Here is a 23328-nt window from a genome sequence, read left to right on the forward strand (position 1 = left end):
TTAGAAAGGACAGTGTAATAAATAAGTTTTCTTTATGTTTCCTAAATAGAGACTTAAATTATTTTCGTCGTGTATACCGCGGTAATGACAGACCGTGTGACGGACCGTGATTTGAGCGTAACAACGTCCACAGCAGGAGATCTCATTCTGCCCACAAAAAGGTCAAAATGTCCGCTTATAGTGTCGTAACAAAGATCATTTTCTGGGATACAAGCACTGGACAATATTACAAGCCTCTCCCTCCCCAAGCGATCTAATTGAATTCTTAATTAGACGTGTCGTCAAAAAGAAAGTCATTTGTGACGCGCTGTGATATGAGATTAAGTCTCTTTGAACATGGCGACCTTTACGGAGTTAATGACAGCGTTCCTTAACAAAGTCTTTGACTATGCAGCTACATAGGTGTCAAGACGTAATATTAAATTATTTCATTCACACGGAGACGCTAGTGCTTTAATACGTTTTGTTCGGTTACAAACTTAAAATGCAAACTCGTAACAGTACTTCAGAATTCAGTATGGAAGGGGATTTTAAAGAGATTTATTGTCATTAAAATTTTACTGTCAAGTACCTATCGTGAAATCAGGTACTCAACTACTCAGTCCTTAAAAGTACAACTATGGTCCAGTTTTTAACGTTGATTATTAACGAGCCTTCATGCATTTATACTTATACATATTTTACTGGAACTTGAATTTGAATTTGGAGTTGTAAGATGTGGACTAAAGTTACCTGACTTTACGGTATTACAAACACGAATCCATAACATCATCATTTTTGAAAGAACACTTTTCTATATGTGCTCTTGCGCTGAAATGACAACAACGGTGAGCCAGTTTCATCTTGTTTGCCCCATTGGCACTGCGTCCATAAAAGCTTATTCAAAATTCATGCCGTACTCGATACATCGCTTGAACACTCGACCTCAAAAATGATTTTTTAATGAATAAATTGGTGGTCCGTTTTTAGACCTAAAACGTTGGCAAATGGATAAACATGAATGCTCTTGAAATAAGGTAAACATTCTTAATTAAAAAGAAATGTCCTACTACTGGGCTTCCTTCAAGATATCAATAAAAACAATACACACTTTCTCCTTATGTCCTAACATCAGCCTTCGTTTTCCGTCATCATCATCATCATAACTTAATAGCTTTGCTCTTTTCGGTAGAGTAATCGCCAATCATTTCTTTTTTGTGCCAGTCTTTTAATTTCTCATACGATGCATTATTTTTTATTTGGCTGAGATAAGTAATTCTAGGTTTCGCTACTTTTAATTCTAGGTTTCTAGGTTTTCGTCAACCGAATAAAAATGGTAATATGTAGTTATTTTCTGACCAAATGTTAATTCCTAATAGTCGTATTTGATTGGGATTGTGGCATCATAAAATTTCACATTCACGTGTTTTAAACAGACAACATATTCCTAATTATGGAATATAATATAAAGGAAATTGTTTATGATATTGTTTCCGCTGTAACTCAGTCCTTACCTCTACGCGTTTGGTACGGTCACGTATGTTGTTTCTAATTAACATCAACTTGTTCAGCCGCAATGCGTTCGCCATATTGGACTCCACTTCGTATTGTTGGCAACTTTCGCAGTGTAGACCATTTTGCTGTTTTGACTTCTACTGTTGTAAAAGTACATTAGAGTTAGAGCTGCAGTATAGCACAATACAAAGACAAACAGATAATTATTTGTGTATACGTAGGTATTAGGTTACTACTATTATTACTTACAATATACAGGAATGTGTAATCTACAAAACACCGGCCTTGTAAAAATGATAACACATTTAGATTCACTCAGGACCTATGCACCATTACCTACCTACCTACCTAAAAATATAAATAAATAAAATAATTTTATTTCGGATATAAATCCATAGTTGTTATTTAGTTGCATTTAAATTTAACTTATAAAATAGTGTTAGTGGAATTACAATCTAATTTTAATTTTTATTTATTTCTTCTATACTAAAATCTTACATTGAATCAAACAGACACGACATTCGTGGATACATTTTACATTAAATATTGTTGTGATATGTAGGATAATCAAAAGTTATATAAAATTACAAATGAGATTACTTAAGTTCTACATGAAATAAATTGGCGGGTAAGACTAAATAGCTCCCACTCGAGTACACAACCGGCCGTGCATTCCTTATCGTATAATCTTCACCTCTATACCTAAGTATTTACCTATTTTACTACAGTGTGGAGTTTTGTCCACTGCTGCAGCAGAGGGAAGTCCCACCTATCCAACAAAGCTATCATGATATACTGTTAGCGCTGCCCAGCCAGCGGCTAAGTAAAGAGGCGCACCGCTTCCGCATGATAGCCGCAAAGCCGTCGAGTTGCGCCTCCGCAAACATCCCGGAGGCGCTACAGTGACAATAATTGACCGAACGAGAGCGAAGGTCCCCATTTCAGTTTGGGAACAACATGCTTTCGTATGTCTGTTCAGCTGTTCTCTCCTACAGTTTAATTTGTCTTTTCAACCAAATCTCGGAAATTTTGAGAGTAAGTTTAAGTACCATCTTCATCATAAATTTCCACGATGAATAGTTTTCCATTCCCTTTAGTTTTTCCATCACGAGTGGAGTTGAGGAACTTGTACTGGACGCCATTACTGCCGGCAACCGTATTAACTATTTTCGCTTTTTACGCTCAAAATACGTTTTGATTTTTATTGAAAACGCGCAGGCCCGTAACCTATTGGATCTGGATCGTAAAGAGAAACTATGATGATCTGGATGAATAGGTATATTATCGAAAGGAATAGGCACTGATACAAATTTTGTGTTTACAGCATTAGGGTCTAAACTGATGTGTCTGCTTGACGCACGCGAACAAAAGCCGTGTATTTATTTAAATATTTAAACTAGTTCTACGCGCGTTCACGCAGTATCCTTTAAACAAGATTCTGTTAGTTTATAAAGACACTTTCCAACAGATATTTCTGTGTATATTTTCAGTTGATTAAGTATTTATATTTTTTTCAAAATGGCGAAGTGAAGTCCTGGGGGTTCTCGAGGGCAGGTAGTACAACGCGCATAGAGCCACTAGCACCTATTATCTAGTGAAAAAGGCAAAGTCGAAAACTTTTTAGTTAGTATCGTCATGTTTATCTGCACCATTGAATACAAATTTTTATTTCTATGAAATTTTGGTTGATAGCCGGTTATTAACCGGTTCTTCCATACAATTAAAAACCGGTTTACATTCTCTAAACTGCACGTATGTCACAGCCATTTTTCCTTGAAACTATTCAATGTCATATTTTACGAGTATAATATACCTAAGTTTAGATTATAAGCCACTTACTGGGCCGTTGGGCTGTAGTAAACTTATTTTCTGACAAGAAAAGGGTTATTATGTTATAAACCATCTAATCCCAAGCGGTGCTAAAACTATGCTACCTATAAATAACAAGAACCATTTCGGCATACATACATAACTGTATGCCATAATTGTTCTCTCAATATATGTACGTTCAAATGTAACAATTGCAAAAACTAAAATTAAGCTTTTTGTAACTTGTTTTTTGTAGGTACGTATATCTCTTCCATGACCGATGTGGGGCGCGTTGATTAAAACTTTAGCCGTTCCACCGAAACTAACGCATGAGCAAAAACATCACTGATATGAAAACAATTTTGGATCTCGAGCGTGAGATCAAACGATCAGTTATGAAATTTCTACGTACGAGTATGTTATTTGAAATGAAACATTAATTAAACAACTTGTAAAATTTTGAAAATAATTTTGGTAGGTACTGATCGCGCTTTAAAGCAGTCATTATACCTGAATTGATTTTCTGCGATGACCTTTTTTATCCAAGACACTTTTACAATTTGTACATAATTCTCTATTCAACATAAAAAGTATTAATATATTTAGTCTAAAATTTATACAGGCATAGGCAACTGAGTGATAAATATCATAATGAGGCGATTTTTCGTATGTTTCAAAGTCATATTATATACTTATACTAGCGACCCGCTCCGGCTTCGCCCGGGTAGAATCTTATCAAATTATACACCTAAATCTTCCTCAAGAATCTTTGTATTGATAGGTGTAAACCACGTGAAAATATGTTCAGTAGTTTTGAGTTTATAGCGAATATACATACACACAAACAGACAGACGCCGCGAGGGACTTTGTTTTATTAGGTGCAGTGATAGACGAAAAAGTAAAATATTTTCCAACCTCACGTAAAACAGATAGAATTCTACCTAGCATTGCCAGATGCTGTCCTGATAAAAAAATGTAGATCTAAATGTCATTAAATGATATTAATATTAAACCATAACAAGCTTCATTTCTTGCCCTCAGCTGCATCCAAGGCGACTATCTGAAGGTGTACTCGGAAGGGGGCACTCACGGGCCGGGGCCTCCTGGAGTGAACGAGTACTCGGCGTGGCGCGCGCTCTGCGGCAGCCGGGCCGACGCCCCGCCGGCGCTCTACTCCCACGGGCCTCTGCTGGTGCTGGAGTTTCATACCGGAACCAAAGCTAATAACGCCACCGGTTTCGTTGGCACCTATAGATTTATAGATAGGCGTAAGTATAACCCTAAAATATCCCTGTATTTTCTCTTATACTTTTTTTACACGCAATATTTTATACGTACACATCTGATTATTAATGCACTTGACCAAAACAATGAATAACCTTTAAATTTGGTCGTAAATCTGACGATAAGCTTATACAGGCTGTTACTGACCATCGGGCTTTAAATTCAGGGCTCGATTTTACTCGCTAAACTGAGCTACTTTTATTATGGCACCAACCCCGAAATCCCGAAATTTTTTTTTTACGTTTTCATACATTTTGTCTGATCAGATGTCGACGTTTTCTATGGAAATACCAAAAAAAATCCCCGATTTTCGGGTTGGTCCCATAGTAAAAGTAGTTCAGTTTAGCGAGTAAAATCAGGCCCTGGAAAAGCCCCACGTTCGGACACAAATACTGTAGTTATCTGAATACCTTTTTGTGACCAGCGAAGACGTCTGTTTTTGGTGACAGTTTTAAAAACCTAACAAAAATAAATCAAGCAGGCAAAACAAAAAAAAATGGTCAAAATATTATACATATTATAGAGTCACTACCGACTGAGCCATTTTAATTGAGCCCAGTCAAAGTTCGTATTTAACAATCAAGATTAACATCAGGAATTAACACTCTAGTACTTATTACAAACGCACACATTACAATCCGTCCCGGAACTTTCCGGGATACTTACTCGTAACATCAAAAACACGTGTTGAATATGTAAATTATGCCGGAACTGATTCTAACTTAAACAAAAGGTCTGAACTATTAAACTTTTCGCCTTCAGGTAATTTCGAGACAGATGGCGTACATATTCCCGACACGTGGTGTGACTACGTGTTTAATTCCCAAGCCAACCGGCCCATGTATGGTCGGATGTATAGCCCAAGGTATCCTTCAAGCTATCCCAGCAACGTGCGGTGTACTTATCATTTTCACGCCAGGTTTGTACGAAATTTATCTATAGGTATGTATAATTAATTGATGTATTTAACTTAATGTAAAATAATAATATCAAACTTGCCTTAATCTGTAAAAAAGTTACAGAATACTTATGACTAGTTTTTTTTTCTTAAAATTTAAAGTCAAGTTAGAATTTGATGACTTTGGCAATTATGGTACGCTTTGAAACAAACTTCACGATATGTAAATCAAAAAGAGAATGACAAATGTAATATTGATCAAAAAAGTACGTAGATGGGTATAAGTAGTTAGGGCCTAAATTCAGTCTTAAGTCATCCTCCTTTATTTGGTTCCATTGTGTTACGTTATGCATCAAACTTAAAGGGCAAGTGACTGACTTTCATAAATTAAGATTCTTACCTATTATGTAGACTATTATTCAATTGATGTTAATTAAAACAATGCTTTTTATATAAGCTATTTGTTTTGTTTCAGACAACACGAGCGAATTAAGTTAGTTTTCGAAGAATCGTTTCTTCAGAAAGGAGATGAGAGGTACACCCATCGTGAAAAATGCTTGGCTTGTAACAATGTATTTTCCAACTTATTTTATTCATTTTATGTTTCTGTTGCAGCTGTCTCAATCGAGCTGATATTATAAAAGTTTTCGACGGGCGGTCGACAACAGCGCCGGTTCTCGCTATGCTTTGCAATGAGATAGTAGGTAAGACAAGGTTGTCTTTTTTAAAAAGACCGGCCCAGTGCGAGTCGGACTCGCGTTTAAAGTGTTCCGTACATTAAGTCCGACTCACGCTTGACTGCACATGTCTTATAGGTTTTCCTATCATCTATAGGTAAAGAACTAATCTGTGTATTTTTTCAAAATTTTAGACCCAGTTGTTTCGGAGATAAAGGGGGGAGAATGGTCATTTTTAGCTATTTTCTTAAATAACTTCGAACCGATGTATTTTAACATTATAAAAAAATATATTTGAAATTCTCAAGATGGGCTCTTTCATTTGATATATAACACGATATAGTTTGAAAAACTTTATCTTTTAACTTGCTCATTACTCCAAAAAAGTGGCCACCATGTTTAAAATTCATTTGTTTACGTTACATGTCCATTTTTGGGTCACTATTTGACTTATGTGTACCAAATTTCAACTTAATTGGTCCAGTAGTTTCCGAGAAAACAGGCCGTGACAGACGGACAGACAGACGCGCCAGTGATCCTATAAGGGTTTTGTTTTTTCCTTTTGAGGTACGGAACCCTAAAAAGGTGATGAACAGTTTGCGCCATCCACCAAGACGCGCCCCACTTTTCTTCCTAATATCGATTCTCGCTTATAGTTCAAGTGTGCAAACTTAGCAGTGCAGAAGTTCTGTCTATACACACTTGTAGCTAATTAATGTGTATAGACAGAAATACTACACTGCTAAAAGGTTGCTCACTTCAACTTCTTATAAGCGATTAGGAGGAAGAGTGGGGCGCGTCTTCGTGGATGGCACAAACTATACTGTAGTGCCCTAGAGTAAAAGTTTTACAAATCATACTGAAACATCGCAGTACGTGTCATTATAATGATTATGATAATACATACAGGTTGTTACTGACCATCGGGCTTTAAATCCAGGGCTCGATTCTACTCGCTAGCTCAGTATGAGCTAAACATTAATGGGTCTCTTTTTTTGCCTTTCGTTCTGATACATACTGTATGTATGTATGAATGATAATTTTACCTTTTTAGGGTATGAAATTTTGTCAACTGGGCCCGATCTACTGGTCCAGTTTACAGCTAATTCGGACGCCTCTGGCCAAGGCTTCAAGGCGAGCTACCAATTTGAAATGGACGACACGAATACAGGTTCAGTAAGCTAATTATCAGAATGATAGTACATATAACCTTCGACGAAATAATTAAGTATATTTTGTTATTCTTATTTAGCTTTTATTTTTTTAGGAGTATTGTATGTTTGTCCGGTTTGTATCAATGTGCCTTAGTTGCCTGATGATAAATGACATTTAATAATAGGCATGTACCTAGCTGTAGAGCAAAGTCACATTCATTCAGTATACTTCAACTGTAAGACAAGTTATAAAGTTGTGAATAGCTAACAAATACTTATTTTTATTTTATAAAACCATAAACATAATTAAAAACAAACTTAGAATAAAATTAACCTAAAATTATAAAACTACCTAAAAAACTAAAACTAATACCTAAAAAAAATACTTATACACTTATACATATTACAATGCATTGTATACTATTTACGAAGTAATATTGTAGTAATCGCGAGTAATATATAACTTGGAATTTATTTCACAGATGGCGACGTCAATAAAAAGTCTAGTACAAGCGAAGCAATATCCGGACTGGGCCCGGCAGTGAGTGCCGCAAGTGAGTCTATTTATTTGGGACTAGAGCATCATTAATTCTAATTAATATATACCAAAGTATCAAGTCCATGATGTCATTAATTATGAATTTACTAAACATAATAATGTACAATATTTTCCTTATAAGTTTAGGTATTTTAAAGTCGCAAAAACTGAATATGCTTATAATTAATTACGTATTAAATATAGTTTATACGAGTATCATAACGTCGACGGTCTGAAAATTCCTTAATTTTTAGTGTTCTATAAAAAACTTTGTTCACGAAACACTTATGGGATAACTTCGGTCTTGCAAATCAGTTAAATGCGTTTTTTTATGAAAATAAGCAAAAAATATGTATATACGAGTAGTATTAACGTAAAATATTCATTACAACATTAGGTACTTACTGTTCTTCTCTTCTATTAATATTATGACACTTTTTAGCTTCATCTTGTGACCAAGTATTTAGTAGTGATAAGAGCAAGAGTGGCAAACTTACGTCACCTCTCCATCCGGCGCCGTATCCCCAGAAGACGAAGTGCCATTACGACTTCCAGGCCAGGGGAAGGGAACGGATCCGACTAGTTTTCGAAGATTTTAGCCTTCAGAGGATAACTGCCAGCATGGTGGAGTAAGTTTTAGTAATATCTTATCTGTTTTAGGTATCACATTATACCTAGGGGAGACCCAGTAGGGTTGAAACAGAGGTACGTTAAAACAACGTCATTTTTGAGCCATCTTTAACTGATATCGTGGTAAAAATGATGTTTAGCCGCTTCTTACCATCTGTTGGTCCCTCAATATGCGTCCTTGCCTCAAGGCGGTTATAAATACCGCAAAATTGACGGTGTTTCAAGTTACCCCTGTTTTAACTCACCTTGGTCCCCCCTACTTATACCGGGTGTGGCCTGCAATATGAGCAAAAAATTAAACTGTACTCCTCATACTGACCAACATTTGTTAAGCGACTTGTGGTTTGATTTTTAATACACTTTAAAGTTTATTCTAAGACGCAATGTATTGCGAATTTTGTTATGTTTAAGGCGTGACAAGCAACGTCAATCACAATGATATGGCGTGGCGATGGCGTCCATTGAAGATAATATTTATTTTGTATGAAAAATTTAGTCTAAATACTTCATATTTTTTAAAAGTTGTTGAACAAAAGTGTCACCTTTTGAGGAGTACAATCGTGGTAGATGGCGTAATGGCCGAAATGGCTTATTATGTAAAGGGCTTTTAACTATGTACCTGTAAATAACGCATGTTTGTTTGTCCCATGTAAAAATAGAATATTATTTAAGAGGGACAAGGAGAACCTTACCATGGCAACGCGTGAAAAAATAAGTTAATTGGCTTACAGGAAGAAAACAATGAAACCATTTTCGTTGCTTCTAAATTTAAAAATACACTCGAGTTGATTTCCAGTCACGGAACATCTCCATGTCTTCTGATCTCATATAAAATGTATCCGACACTAAATCCCACGGCAGGAAAATTTATCGCGAAACCGGTCGCAATATAAGTGAGAGAACAACATGTTCGTGCTATTTAATACAAATCAATGAAGCAATTTAATATAATCTAACCGGTTGCCGATCTCGTCGCATAATAATTGATTGTCCTAATGTACGCATAAAATTCTTTTCGCATAATTTTTCTCCAGCTGAAACAAAAAGTATTTTCGAAAATATTTTGCATTGGTTGTGTAGAATAGGGTAGGTTAGGTTAGTTTTATAATTTTTCAGAAATATTTTTAGTTTCAGCACAATAACAATTATTATGCGAAATGAGTTTTATGCGTAACATTACATTAGAACAGAATGTATGTATATTATGCGACTCAATATAGACCCAATATAATCTAACAGATGTTTACCCTAAGGCTGAACTGAAAAAAAAACGAAGCTGGAAAACTTCATATTTTAGACAGAAGTAAATAGTTCTAATACAATCGGTTCCCTAGTGTTACAAAAAAAGTTCCAATTTTAAGATACATTCATGTAAGTACGAATACGTTTGCGTAAGATGTACAAACTCGTTTGTATGAAAAAAGAAGAATATTTATATGTGTATGAGTCATTTTCATAACACAAGAATAACTATTAAACATTTTTTGCAACTCACCCTAATAAGTCAGTTATTCAATAAATGATTGAAGGAAATGACTCGCGCCGCGTGCCATAACGTGTCGTGTAAATGTATAAAGTTGAAAATTTTATGAAAAGGTGTTACAAGGTTGGTACTAATTCTAAGTCGACTGACCCACGTACTTGGTACACAAACACATAATAAAAGTACCTATTCAGAAAGTTACAAATTAAAATAATTCTACGCCACCAAAATAAAATAAAAACTTTTTAGTATTGGATAAGTTTAGAAACAGAGGGTAACCACCCTCTCTGGGCTCAAAAATGTTTTCTCATAGTATAGTTTCTTATCTTTGTCTAGATAGAGGTTATTTTAGTGCAGTTCCTACAATGTATGCCTTCACTGTTCTAATGAATAATTTATTAGTTCACTTAGATAATTACTTAGTCTCTACTCGTACATTTGTGAGGTTAGGTACTCATGAAAACGGGTACTACTTAATTAAACATTGGTAAAGCGATAATATAGGTAAATATTGTATGTTCAATAGTATCAAAGTCATACGGCGCGATTCGGGAAATGATTTAGAGATTCAGTAGATATGAAATAGTAAATATATGTGATGTTCCACGGCAAAAGGTTCATTATGGCGGCTGGCGCTTACGATATTATTAACGCCGCTCCAATATTCAGCCGTGGCAATGGTACCTTTTGCCGTGGAACGTCACATATCTTTACTATTTCATATCTAGTGAATCTCTAATTCATTTCCCCAATCGCGCCGATAGTGAAAATAGTAGGAATTTGGTGTGCTTTATACTTCACTTATCATCTTGCTCGCTTGTCGTTTTAATTACTAATGGCCTAATTATTTATAATTGCCTCTAACAAACCGTTCATAATCATTTGTCCTCCAAAGCTTACGCCAGAACAAATACACTAATAGCCGAAATAAAGATGTAATATTGAAGACTGAAAGAAATCTTGTTCTGTTTAAATTCAGTTCAGAAATAGGCCGAGCGAGCGTTTTCACACAGACCCCATTCTTTAAGATAAGCTGTTTCAAATCTTGGAAACGTAAACCACAACCTAAAATCCTTGTAAATACTATTCATTGAATCTTTCTGTTACAGCTGTGAGAGCATGGATTCTCTGGACGTGTTTTTGTATGTAGACGGTCGACTTGAAAAGATGGCTTCCTTTTGTGGGAACGATGTACCAAAGCCAATAATGTCGAATGGACCGAAAATGTCTATTGAGTTTCGAGGGATTTACTCGTCGAGACATAGTAGGGGTTTTAAGATATCGTACTATTTTGTAGAAGGTTAGTATTGTGAACTGTGATTGTGATGAGATTGTTATTCTAATTTTGCGCCAAAAGAGCATAAAGGAGAATGGGCACTTTAGTATGGGCAGTGTCCCATGGATGTATACTGTTGAGATATATGTCGTTTTAAAGCTCTTAATCGTAGTATCATTTTATTGTATGGCACCAACCTTAGACAACTTGCAGGGACCGAGCTATATACAAAAAAAAGTTGCGCACATAAGCAGTTAATTTTCATAATACGCTTGATATTATAAGTTGTAGCGTATTTTAATAGAAAGAATATGAAGAATGCTTTATGGTTTTTGTATTAACACCAACGATAAAGTATTTAAAGGGTTTGAGTTTACAGTTTTACAAAATCGTCATACTAAAAATTACTTGCTGTACAGCGGAATAAGAGTGTATACACATGCCATATATATCATATGAAAAGTATTTTTATAAGCTATTTTTCGTATAACATAGCTGCGGTCATACGCTTGCAGGAATCGAAATAAATCCATTTAATGAGTTAATTAATGGTAGTTAATTAAGCCGTAATTTTTCTACTCACCGCTAGATGTCGCAACAAGTCAAAATTCAAATTGACGTAAAGCATTTCTAAATTGCGGTAATCTCGACAGTCTTACTCCATCATTTTAAAAAATATAGATAGTTGACCAATAATGTCTATGGACTTTCTAAAGCAATGTCAAGATGTAACATTGTCAAATAATTGTCAATAATTTTCAAAACGTGCAATATACGTGCAATTTAAAATAATGAACAAGGTCTTTACAAAATAGCGTATTTTAAATGCGCTAGAATTTTGTGCAATGAAAGACATTCCATTGATATATTTTAAACCCGATGTACATATCTCAGCGAGTACCTCTTTGATGATCTTTCACTAGGTAATTAAATAAACGGCTAAACGTATAGATGTACAGTGTAATACGTATAGATGTTGTTAGATTCGTTGTGATTTGTGATAGCACACGCAATAAGACCCATGGAGCGCCCGATGTTAAGATTTAGGGACTCCTGCAAGCGCGACATCTATGATGTTTTGGCATCGGTGCCGCTGGGTATGGCTGGGAGGAACGTGCTGCAATGAGACCCGAGAGGCGTAGAGACCGATACGTGGGAGCGAAGAAGCTCGACGAAGTGTATCTGGAAAACTTGAGACATAAAAGGCACAGACGTCACCAGGCTGGTGCTCTGGTATCAAATCCAGAGGCTCAACAAATTCACACATGCGACTTACGCGGCAAGAAGTGCCGTGCAGCGATAGGCTTGTATAGCCACGGTAGGGTATGGGGGCCAAGTCAGGTCAGACCCGTTGGCTGCACCCATGGGTGTCGCCCAGGGCTTGTCAGTATCTATTAACACATCCTAGTAACGACCTTGCAATTGCAGCCACCGCTATTCCTATTTTACTTAATGTACTCGGGTGATGTTGCAGGTATTATATCAGCACCAAATACATATATGCAGTGAACCAGATGTCTCGGTGTGTTAAGCGGCAATTGACGTGTCCAATCCAAAGCGCACTTTCTTCATTTTTAGTTGGACGTCGGATACCGAGGCTACTGAAGGTCCAAGCTGGCGGCATTAAGATGGAGAAGGTGGAGTTCAGCTCATTATTTAGACTTTATTATAGGATATAATATAATATAGTAGGATTGGGGTTTCATCAACAACTCGAGCACTATTGTAAAAAAGTTAGAGTTGAAAGATTTATTACACGACCCAACTGTTGTTACGCAAGTAAGGCACTTTTGGAACAAATGAATCAAGGTCCAGTTCTGATGATGGATTCCACAAGGGAACTCCTCAAATCTTAAAAACATAGGTACACATAGTAATATAGATACAAGGTTTTAAGGACGATTTCATGTTTGGTTATTTGCCTATTCCTGGAAGTCTTTAGCAAGTATAGATGTTTATAGTAACATTTGCACCAAGGACCATTTATGATGATAGATTCCACAAGGAATCGAGGGGACTCCTCAAATCTATTTCTGTAAGTCTTTAAGTCTTTAGCAAGTAAGATGTTTATAGTATCATTTTCGCCAGGAACCATTTCTGATGATAGATTCCACAAGGAATCGAAGGAACTTCTCAAGTCTATTTCTGTAAGTCTTTAGCACGTAAGATGTTTATAGTAACATTTGCGCTAAGAACCATTTCTGGTGTTGGATTCCACAAGGAATCGAGGGGACTCCTCAAATCTATTTCTGTAAGTCTTTAGCAAGTAAGATGTTTATAGTAACATTTGCGCCAAGAACCATTTCTGATGATAGATTCCACAAGAATCGAGGGGACTCCTCAAATCTATTTCTGTAAGTCTTTAGCAAGTAAGATGTTTATAGTAATATTTGCGCTAAGAACTATTTCTGGTGTTGGATTCCACAAGGAATCGAGGGAACTCCTTAAATCTGTTTCTGTAAGTCTTTAGCGAGTAAGATGTTTATAGTAACATTTGCGCCAAGGACCAGTTCTGATGATGGATTCCACGAGGAATCGAGAGAATTCCTCAAATATTATAGGTTACATATACATATAAGTAGTTACTTTTGAATTTTCATTAACACCGCAAGCAATTTTATCTAAAAAAGTAACACTTTATGAAGTGGGATAGTTGATGTAGATCAAAATGGAACTCTTCAATGACATGAATTTCACGTTTGGCAATATGTCTTCTCCTATAAGTGTTTAGCAAGTAAGATATTTAAAGTAACATTTGTGTCAATGACCACTTCTGATGACGGATTTCACAAGGAATCGAGGGAACACCTCAAATCTATTCCTGTAAGTCTTTGCAAGTAAGATGTTTATAGTAACATTTGCGCCAAAGACCAGTTCTGATGATGGATTCCACAAGGAATCGAGAGAACTCCTCAAATCTTGTAGGTTACATTTATGTAGTTACTTTTGAATTTTCATTAACTCCTCAAGCATTTTATCTAAAAAAGTAACAATTAATTAAGTGGGACAGTTGATGTAGATCAAAATGGAACTCTTCAATGACATGAATTTCACGTTTGGCGATATGTTTATTTCTGTAAGTCTTTAGCAAGTAAGATGTTTGTAGGAATATTTTTGTCAAGGACGAGTTCTGATGAGCGGCTGATGGATGGCCTGACCATTATTGAATGAATCTTTACCTAACCTAACTCAAAAAGTCAAATCACAAATGACACTGCGCAATGTATTATATAAAGTATCATTCAAACAGGAAGAGTACTCAGAAAATGATATGTCTTCTCAGTTACAATTTTGCGAGATTTGGCATTTTAAGGTTATAAATTGTATGGATAAGAGCGTATACAGTGTAAACTGTCACCGTGCCCTTCGTTTTTAATATAAACTAAAATAAATACTATAGTTCCAATTTTGCTAGAACAATAATTCAGTATGTGTCTCTTTTTCATGCGGTGAAATCCCTTTCCGCCCGGAATGGCAACGAGGTTATCCAATCTAAAACCAAAAGTAAGTACGCAATACACAAGTTGTAAGTAATAGTTATCCATTCTTAGTACTTGTAAAAGGACGGTGCTATGAAGATATTAATTTTTTACCGAATTCTATATGAAGTGGTTATATAAATTCGACCGTTTCTTATCTTTATAAGCTACCTAATCTCAACTGAGGGAACTCCTCAAATCTTATAGGCATACACGTTTTTAAGAAACATTTGTGTCAGTTTAGGTGCTTCAGGTTCCATGAAAAATTGAACCAGCCCACCACCACATCCCACCCAACGAACGTAGTTGTGGGTTCAAGTACTACCCAAGACAGGAATATTTCAACTTTTAATTTATTTCCAAGCTTAATAGCATCGTTCGCAGACAATACTGCTTGATACAAAATTAAATTGATGGAATTCTCTAAATCTTGATCAAATGTACCCGAAAGGCAAAACTGTTTAGTGACGTCACTGTTTGACCAGACAGGAACGAGTCTTGCAAATTGCTGTGTCATTCATAAGAAATACCTGTTGGTAAAGTCACTAAGTAACTGGGTAGGTAGATAGATAGTAAAAAAATGTCTATAGGTAGATCGACCGCTTAAAAGAGGTCTCGCCTGCGCGGTACGGGGCGACGGGGAGGGACGACTAAGGGCGGCGGGGTCGGCGCCCGCACCTTCCCCGCCGCCCTTAGTCGTCCCCATTGGAGACAAATGCTACCTAGCTACTCTTAGCTACCCGACATGACGGTAATTATTTAAATAAAAAATGGTAAATAAAACTATCAATCTTAAAAAAAGAAACCAACTTTTCTAACGTGTCGGTAAACAAGATATTAATTGTTAATTATAATTTCAGAGACTATACGACACTAAAACAAGGATGCATCGAAACAAGAAAAATCAAGCATAGTTCAAGAAAAAAGCAAATAATACTTAATGTGTTATGTTGAGTTACTTATGTTGAGTTGGTAGATATGTAAGGTTGAAAAATAAATCGCAATGTGCATAGAATACAGAACCAATGGTTTGAACATCAAAACTATTAGAACTCATAGAAGCTTGACGTTTAAAATAACATAAGAGTTAAGCCACGAAAAATCTGCAGCGATTTTGTTAGCCCTCGCAGTGTTAATGTTGTGTGACTGTGTGTGTTGTGTATAGGTACAGTCATCAGCAATAGTATCTTACACAACTAGGACCGCAAAAATATGTGACACGTTCTTATTTGGAGCGCCATAAGAGCGTTGTGTAAGATACTATTGCTGATGACTGTACGTCATAATTTCATAGAAGTTTGACGTTTGAAATAATACTTGCACTGCGTAGGCTATCAAATCCGCTGCAGATTTTTCTTAGTCTGACTCTAGCAACTATGTAGTATCGTAACACAAATAGACAGAGATAAACTATGCTATTTCTTTCCAAACATCTTGGATGTAATAAACTCCTTAGAACGTAGTGGTTATATATCCTCTTTGCTTGGAACTACTAATATCTGTGACCAAAGACATTTCAGTTCCTTGACAGATTTGACGTGCGGTCTACGATCGTTGCACTGCAGCGTGCAATATAATACGCATGCTTCGTGCAGTCGGTCTCGTCATTAATTTTACTATGGAAATTGACAATTACACCGACGTGTCGGAGCAGTAGTGCAGCTTTGGTCAGAAGTGCGTTAAAATCATACTACGTGCAGTCGGTAACATCATACATTTTACTATGGAAATTGACAATAACACCAATGCGTTCGGGTTGCTGCAGTAGTGTCGGAGCAGTAGTGCAGCTGCAGTCAGAAATGGAATGTTTGAATGCGACGGATTTTATCTACTTACGATGGCACCCACTAGGACGCCCTTAGCGAACCTTTCGCAAATGATCCGAGCTTTGCGCACTAGCCATTCCCAAATCTTGATGTACTTATTCACACTTATTCCCAATGCTGCAATGTATGGTTGACTCGTCCTGCTAATATGCGTCAAGAAAATATGTCGAATGTATGTCCTGAAATATTTCTTAGTTTGCATGAAATAAATACATTTATACTTAAAGTTTTGAAAGGTTTTATTTGATAATATACATTATATATACCGACTTATATTATTTATTTCATACAGCTACCATTTTATCGTGCTTTTTAACGCATTCACTGCCACCGACGCATATATGCGTCACCGTGGCTTTTACCCTGTACCTTTGACGCCCAGACGCGTTCATAATATATAGTGACAGCAAAGTGCAGCACCTGGTGAACCTGGTGAATGTCCAGAAAAAGAGGGTGGCAGTGAATCCGTTAAGGCAAACGAAAGAAACGCCTTCGACTCGCGCGGTATCTCATAGGGCCGATATAGGCGGACTGCAAGTACCTACTGCAAACCGACTACCATCTGTATGGAAACTGCACACCGACTGCACGCCAACTGCAAAGATGGCGTGCAGTCGGCGTGCAGTTCCTTTACAAGTTGCAGTCCGACTTTAGGTTCTAACTATAGCCTATCCTGACCTCCAGGGTTATATCCCCACCGCAATCTTCGAAACTTATGTCTCGTTTATCTTGCTTTATCACTCGAATATGTAAGAGCAACAAAATGAGACAAATATATGAAACTTATTACGATGTTCATGGTGACCTCTCGTTTTATTGTCAACGTTCAGGTTTAAACAAACTTGTGATGTCATGAATTCTTATGTATCAGTGATATTTTTGAGCGTTTAAATGCGGCTATGTGGATCCAGCATTTGCCGCTTATTTGGTTCTTCTATTGCACGCAAGATGTCAGTACTAGAGAGGATTTGAAAATACATACTTAAGTTGTTTAGTGCAACTTGATTATATACGAAAATATAAGAATAATATCATTAATTATTTCCTAAATGCAATAACTTTATATTGCAGGCATGCGAAGTGATGTAAATAGTTAGAAAAGGAGCCCTAGATGAGTGACATTTTTTAGTTCCAACTTACGCCGCAGTGCATGATCAAAATAATTAATAGTATCTTCCCTGGTTACTTTCGGCCTATGGTGTCATATAAGAAATTAATGCTAAAGTAATCACCTTCCAAATAAGATATGTATCATTTATGAATAACAATAGTAAAAATGCTCATTCTGCCACAAAAGCTCCATCTAGTGTCAAGTAGAACAATCAAAGCGTCATTTAAAACAACTAATTAATTAATAAACTAGTTTTATCTCCGCCCCTGCAAGCATTTAAGCATAAGTCTACTTTTCTAAAAATACCTTATAAAAATGCCTTTTAATTATTATATATGGCTTGTGTATACAAGCAAGCTTAAGTACTTAATTACAGTTTTTCTTAATTCAAGCATATGTTTTATCAATTAATTCCTGCCCTTTACGTACTTAATCGTAGGTATTGGTATACAGAAGTGTACTATTTCTCATGGACTTTGATATAAAATACCTAACAACTAGCTACTGTACAAGAATACTGTAAAAATCCGGTTTGTATGCGTCACCCTTTTTTTAAAATAGCTCAGTCCCTGCACGTTATCCAAAGTTGGTATCATACAATAAATTAATGCTATGTGTAAGCCCTTTCAAACGAGATATGTCTCAATAGTATACATCCATGGGACAAATTGCCCATTCTCCTTTAGTAGCGATTAGCAAAGCCAAGTACTTTTATGGGTGACTCACGTTAGATCGGGCCGTGGCCGGGCCAAAGCTTCCAGAGCTTCGTTTTCTGTGGAAAGCACCACGTGATCCGGTGATCGGTATTCGCCGTCATAGAAAATGACATGTCGGACTCCCCGGCCCAGGCACGGCCCGGTCTAGCGTGAGTCATCCAAAGTTCAATGTTTGTCAAATTGTCATTATCTATTGCACGATGAAGCTGTTTCTTAACCCTTGTTCATGTTTGACATTTTCATTGTCAATCCATTTTCTTTTTTTATGCAGATAATCACATTTACATTTTAAAACATTAAATGATTATTATACTTTATGTTGTTGTTGTTAGTATTTATAACGATTGCATATAAACGAAAGCTTGAATAATATTTAATTGTTTTAAATTATATATATTTATTTAAAAAAAAATTGAAGACAAGTAAGGTGTATTCGGGTAATACCGAATGTCTGATAAATCCGAAATTCAGATGAAAATCACCCTTAATTCCGTCATAATAAAAGTCTCTTTTCGGAATTATCCGACAGTTTTCGACATTCGGAATTACCCGAGTAAACCTTACCTCTATTTTTCAAGCTTTCGTTTAAGTAATTCAAATACAAATATTAGGTAAGTTAGTAGTTAATATTGACTTGTAACTTTTTAGATTATGGAATTGCGACGGGAACACAACTTTTGGAATTTCCATGTGCCTTCGTATTTAATAGCAGCGAGTGGAGCCGAGGAGCTGTGACGTCACCTAACTATCCTGGTCTTTATCCACGGGATACAGAATGCAATTACTTTTTCTACGGAAATGAAAACGAAAAAATACATTTACATTTTACGTACTTTGATGTGGAAGGAGTTGTACCGTAAGTGACCTTTGTTTTTATTATTTATGGCTTGATTTTATTTTAGTTTTCATTGAATTTTTTTATTTCAACACAACAAATCACGATACATATAAGTTTATGACAAAGATGGTTTAACTCCTCCCTTACACGGAACATACGTACAATTATTCAACACTTTTTTTGTATTTAAATTTACCATGATTACAACGCAACACTGCCCATCTCATCAAAGCCCCGTTCCATTTTACCTCAACGTACTTAAATTATAACTCCTTATTCTTCAATAAACTTGTTTCATAAGAACTATAGCAAGAAACCTTAAGTCTCACTACTTGTAAACTCTGTGTTATACACAAATTGCCATATGTTGACACATTTGTATTGAGTCAGTCCATGCCCTAGCCACGTACCTTGTCCCAAATATATTAGCGCGGTGTGTGCCTGACAAACGTCGAGCGGTGGGATTTTATTCGGCACGTCCCTCGTGTCGAACGTCTAGTCACGCAATAGGGTAGTGACGCTTTGTATTGAATATAAACGGAATATGCTAAAACGGAATTTTTTCGTAGAAATGTAACTAGAAATTGTGGCTACAAGTTCCGTTGAAATATAGGATTCAATAGGATATTTCCGAATGGTATATTGAAGCGCACGTTTCGTTTATTAGTAATATTATTATAAAATACAGTGAAACCTGGTTAAGTGGGACCTGGATAAGTGAGAAACCTCTATAGCTGGGACTCATGGTGCGGTCCCGACACTTTAGCACTGAATTACCTCTGTTACTGAGAAAAAACGAACCTCTATAACTGGGATTCGTTGTTGTGATTTTATAGTCACATTTACCTCTATAAGTGAGACGGAGAGTGTATTTTACCTCTTTTACTGAGACTATATTTATTAGATTACATTTTCCTAATTATTTTTTAGAATTTTATAGGGAATTGACTTCTGTATCTGAGATAACGTCAATCTATGACCTCTCTAACTTGGACTTCATTGAACGATTTCCGTATTCTTACTAACTTTTAGTCTATCCACAAATTCCGCATTTGCCTCATTGTGTCTAAACAACTTCAAACTTTGATTTAGTTAATTTATCTAAGTAGCTAAAACTACCGAAACGAAAGCTGAAATTTTGATAAGTAATAAGAAAAAAATAATTTTCATTTATTAAATTTCTAATACGCAATGAAGTCCGTATCAAATTTAATTTAATTTTGATATATCTATCCATTGGAGAATCATTCAAAATAAATTCAAAGAAATATTTAAACAGGCTTAAAACATATTTTGGGTCAAGGATTATTTTACCTTATTTAGTTTTAAAGATATTAATTACTAAATACCTTCTTAACCACCTCTATAACTGAAATATACTCTATTCTCACCTCTATTAATGGAAACCTCTGTAAATGAGACAGAAATTTATCTGTACCTGGCTAACTGGGAGCCTGGATAAGTGGAAAACCTCTTTAAGTGAGACAAATTTGCTCGTCCCTTGAGATCTCACTTATCCAGGTTTCACTGTATAATCATTAATGTATTTATAGAATAAATAAAAATAATATACATCACCCTCGCATATTAAGAAAGCTGTAGCACAATATTTATTTTAATATGTTTTATGTAATTATTTTTTACTACGGTCACATAATTAAATAGTACAGACGTATTTTCTGGTTAATTGAGAACATGTTATATTACCTGAAAAAAATTGTAAGTACTTCTTTATGTCAGGGAACAACATAGTACCTACTTTGTTACAACATGCATCTGGCCCGGAATGCCGTTGACACGATTTAGGAATGTTGGCGGCCGATTTAGTGAATTTATATTGCCTTTACATATTCATGATTCTAAGACTCCGTGAAATTACAACGTCTGAGTTCTCAAATTATCTAATATATTTGCTATGCAAGCAATGCATATAGTTTTTAATTAAACGTTTTGTTGTAATCATTTTTATAATGTGCTTAGTTATGTTGTGTTAAGGTTAAATTGATATTTGCTTTTGTAAATTTTAATAGTGTGCCTTGGAGGATAGTATTTTTTTTAATTTATGTTATACGTAGATGTAGATTTAAAATTTATAGTTTAGGTATATTCCTTATTGTGTTTTTCATAATTTTAAGGCACTGTTTTAGAAGTTCAATTAAAAAAAGTGTATATTTATTTAGTAGAAAGATTTAGTGTTATGAGTTATGAGTCCTAACATAACTTATGAGATTTAGATGGGCTGCAATGGTTTGAAAACGAGTGTAGAACCTTTATAAATAAATTTCATACAAATTTTTAAATTGAAAATAAAATTATCAGCCATTAAGGGCTTTAGTAGTTGTGATATCAATGCAGGTTGAAAATAATCTTTGTTTAAACAATAGGTACCTAATACAATTGTTACATTAAGTTAACTAATTTATAAATATGTCAAATAACTTTCAAACATTAGTCGCACCTAACGAACCGTACATATGCCAGTAAATTTTTATTTGCATCCACAACACTAGGTAAAAACACATGTGATATTTTCAGATGCCAAGCAGTGTCGGCGAGCGACTATGTACAAATTTCAAACAAAATAGTGGATACTGAAGGCCATAGGCACTGCGGGCAGCTGAAAGAACTGCAATTCAAATCTGAGCGAAACTTCCTGAGGGTCACCTTTAGGTCAAATGATCGGCTTGATGGCACTGGATTTAAAGCCGATTACATATTTCTAAGAGATTCGTTTATGCATAGTATAACAATGCCGGATTCTGATAATGGAGGTACTTAAATACTTATACGAGTAGTTATTTCACTTACAATAAATGACCACGGAGAGATCTCCTTAGTTATTGTACATATAGATAGATCATATAACGTTACCCATTGTTCCAGGATCGTCTCACACATCAAAGCTGATATTCCTGACATTCGCGTTTGCCATCATCCGAGAATTCTACCGCTATCTTCTAAAATGTTGAACATTTCAATGTGGAGACAATTTAAGTAAATATTTTGTTGTTGTTTCAGAGTTTTATTAAAAACGCTAATAAAGTATGAGCTGGAATTACTACGCCTAAACTTGCACAATAATACAATACCTATTATGTAGGTACCTATCGTAAAAAGGCGGATAATCAATCCAAAATATTAGGTCGGTACTTAAATTTAAATTTAGGTGCTTCGTGCATTAGGGATAATAGCTTTAGGTGAAACGTGCATGGGCATTAAGTATAGCGTGCATTTGGTGTTTTGTCTATTAGGTAATTTGGAGTTAGGTATGATAAATTTAGGTCAGTCAATGTTTAGATAAAATTATCGTCACGTAATTTAAAATAGGTGAATCTAGCATAGAGGTGATTCAACATTAGGTACATCGGTTTTCGGTATTGTGGTATGTAACCCCCAGCGTTACATACATCGTATTGATGCTATAAGAGCGATGCTATGATGCGATAATGGTAACATTCCATTTCTAACCGCAGCTGCACTACCGGTACTGAAAGCGTCGCTGTCATTGTCAATTTCCACAGTAAAATTAACAGTAGTGCAGCTGTCGTTGGAAATGGACTGTCACCTGTCTGACTTTTAGCTGGCTAATTGACAAATTTTCAATTCATTGTATTTTTATCTATTTCGCAATCTACACTTGAATAGATAGGTATACATTAATGGAATAACTACGGTAAGATTGCAATATGGCTTTGAACATATTCCGTAATTTGTGTTTAACACACAATGTAGCCACCCATATTTGTCTCCTTTACGGTTGTTGAACAATGTCGTTGACGTAACTCTGTGGTATTAGATCAAAATTTTAGGCTGATTAATATTGGGTACACACGGTAAAGTTGGCTCGTAAATGTGTTTGCTTTGTGTGCTGGGATGCTTTGCACCCAGATAGGAGACTAGGTTGACAGAAAATGTTCTAAGTACGAGTATCAAGTGCCGATATATAGTTTACACTGAATGGTTTTTTTTACCTAATAAGTTTAAAAAGCACCAAGCACGCAAGCAGTTAGGTATAGCAAAAAGTACGGAGATGAGTTCTAAATTATAATGACTCATATTCTTAAGGAAGACTAGACATGACATATTGTTGTATGTATGTTGAGGTCAATCAAAA

General features: G+C 35.7%; 1 protein-coding gene across 1 annotated transcript; it reads left to right on the top strand.

Moving 5' to 3' along the window:
• The first annotated feature begins 4442 nt into the window (after nucleotides 1–4442).
• LOC134679627 (suppressor of lurcher protein 1-like) lies at nucleotides 4443–22226 on the top strand. The gene is made up of 10 exons (XM_063538578.1): nucleotides 4443–4572; nucleotides 5351–5507; nucleotides 5962–6021; nucleotides 6102–6190; nucleotides 7800–7871; nucleotides 8298–8484; nucleotides 11078–11268; nucleotides 19025–19232; nucleotides 21750–21985; nucleotides 22098–22226. The coding sequence occupies exons 2-10, from the start codon at nucleotides 5428–5430 to the stop codon at nucleotides 22181–22183; spliced, it is 1209 nt and encodes a 402-aa protein (XP_063394648.1). The 5' UTR covers nucleotides 4443–4572; nucleotides 5351–5427; the 3' UTR covers nucleotides 22184–22226.
• Nucleotides 22227–23328: the final 1102 nt, after the last annotated feature.

This window comes from Cydia fagiglandana, chromosome 2 (genome assembly GCF_963556715.1).
Source record: "Cydia fagiglandana chromosome 2, ilCydFagi1.1, whole genome shotgun sequence".
Classification (NCBI taxonomy): domain Eukaryota; kingdom Metazoa; phylum Arthropoda; class Insecta; order Lepidoptera; family Tortricidae; genus Cydia; species Cydia fagiglandana.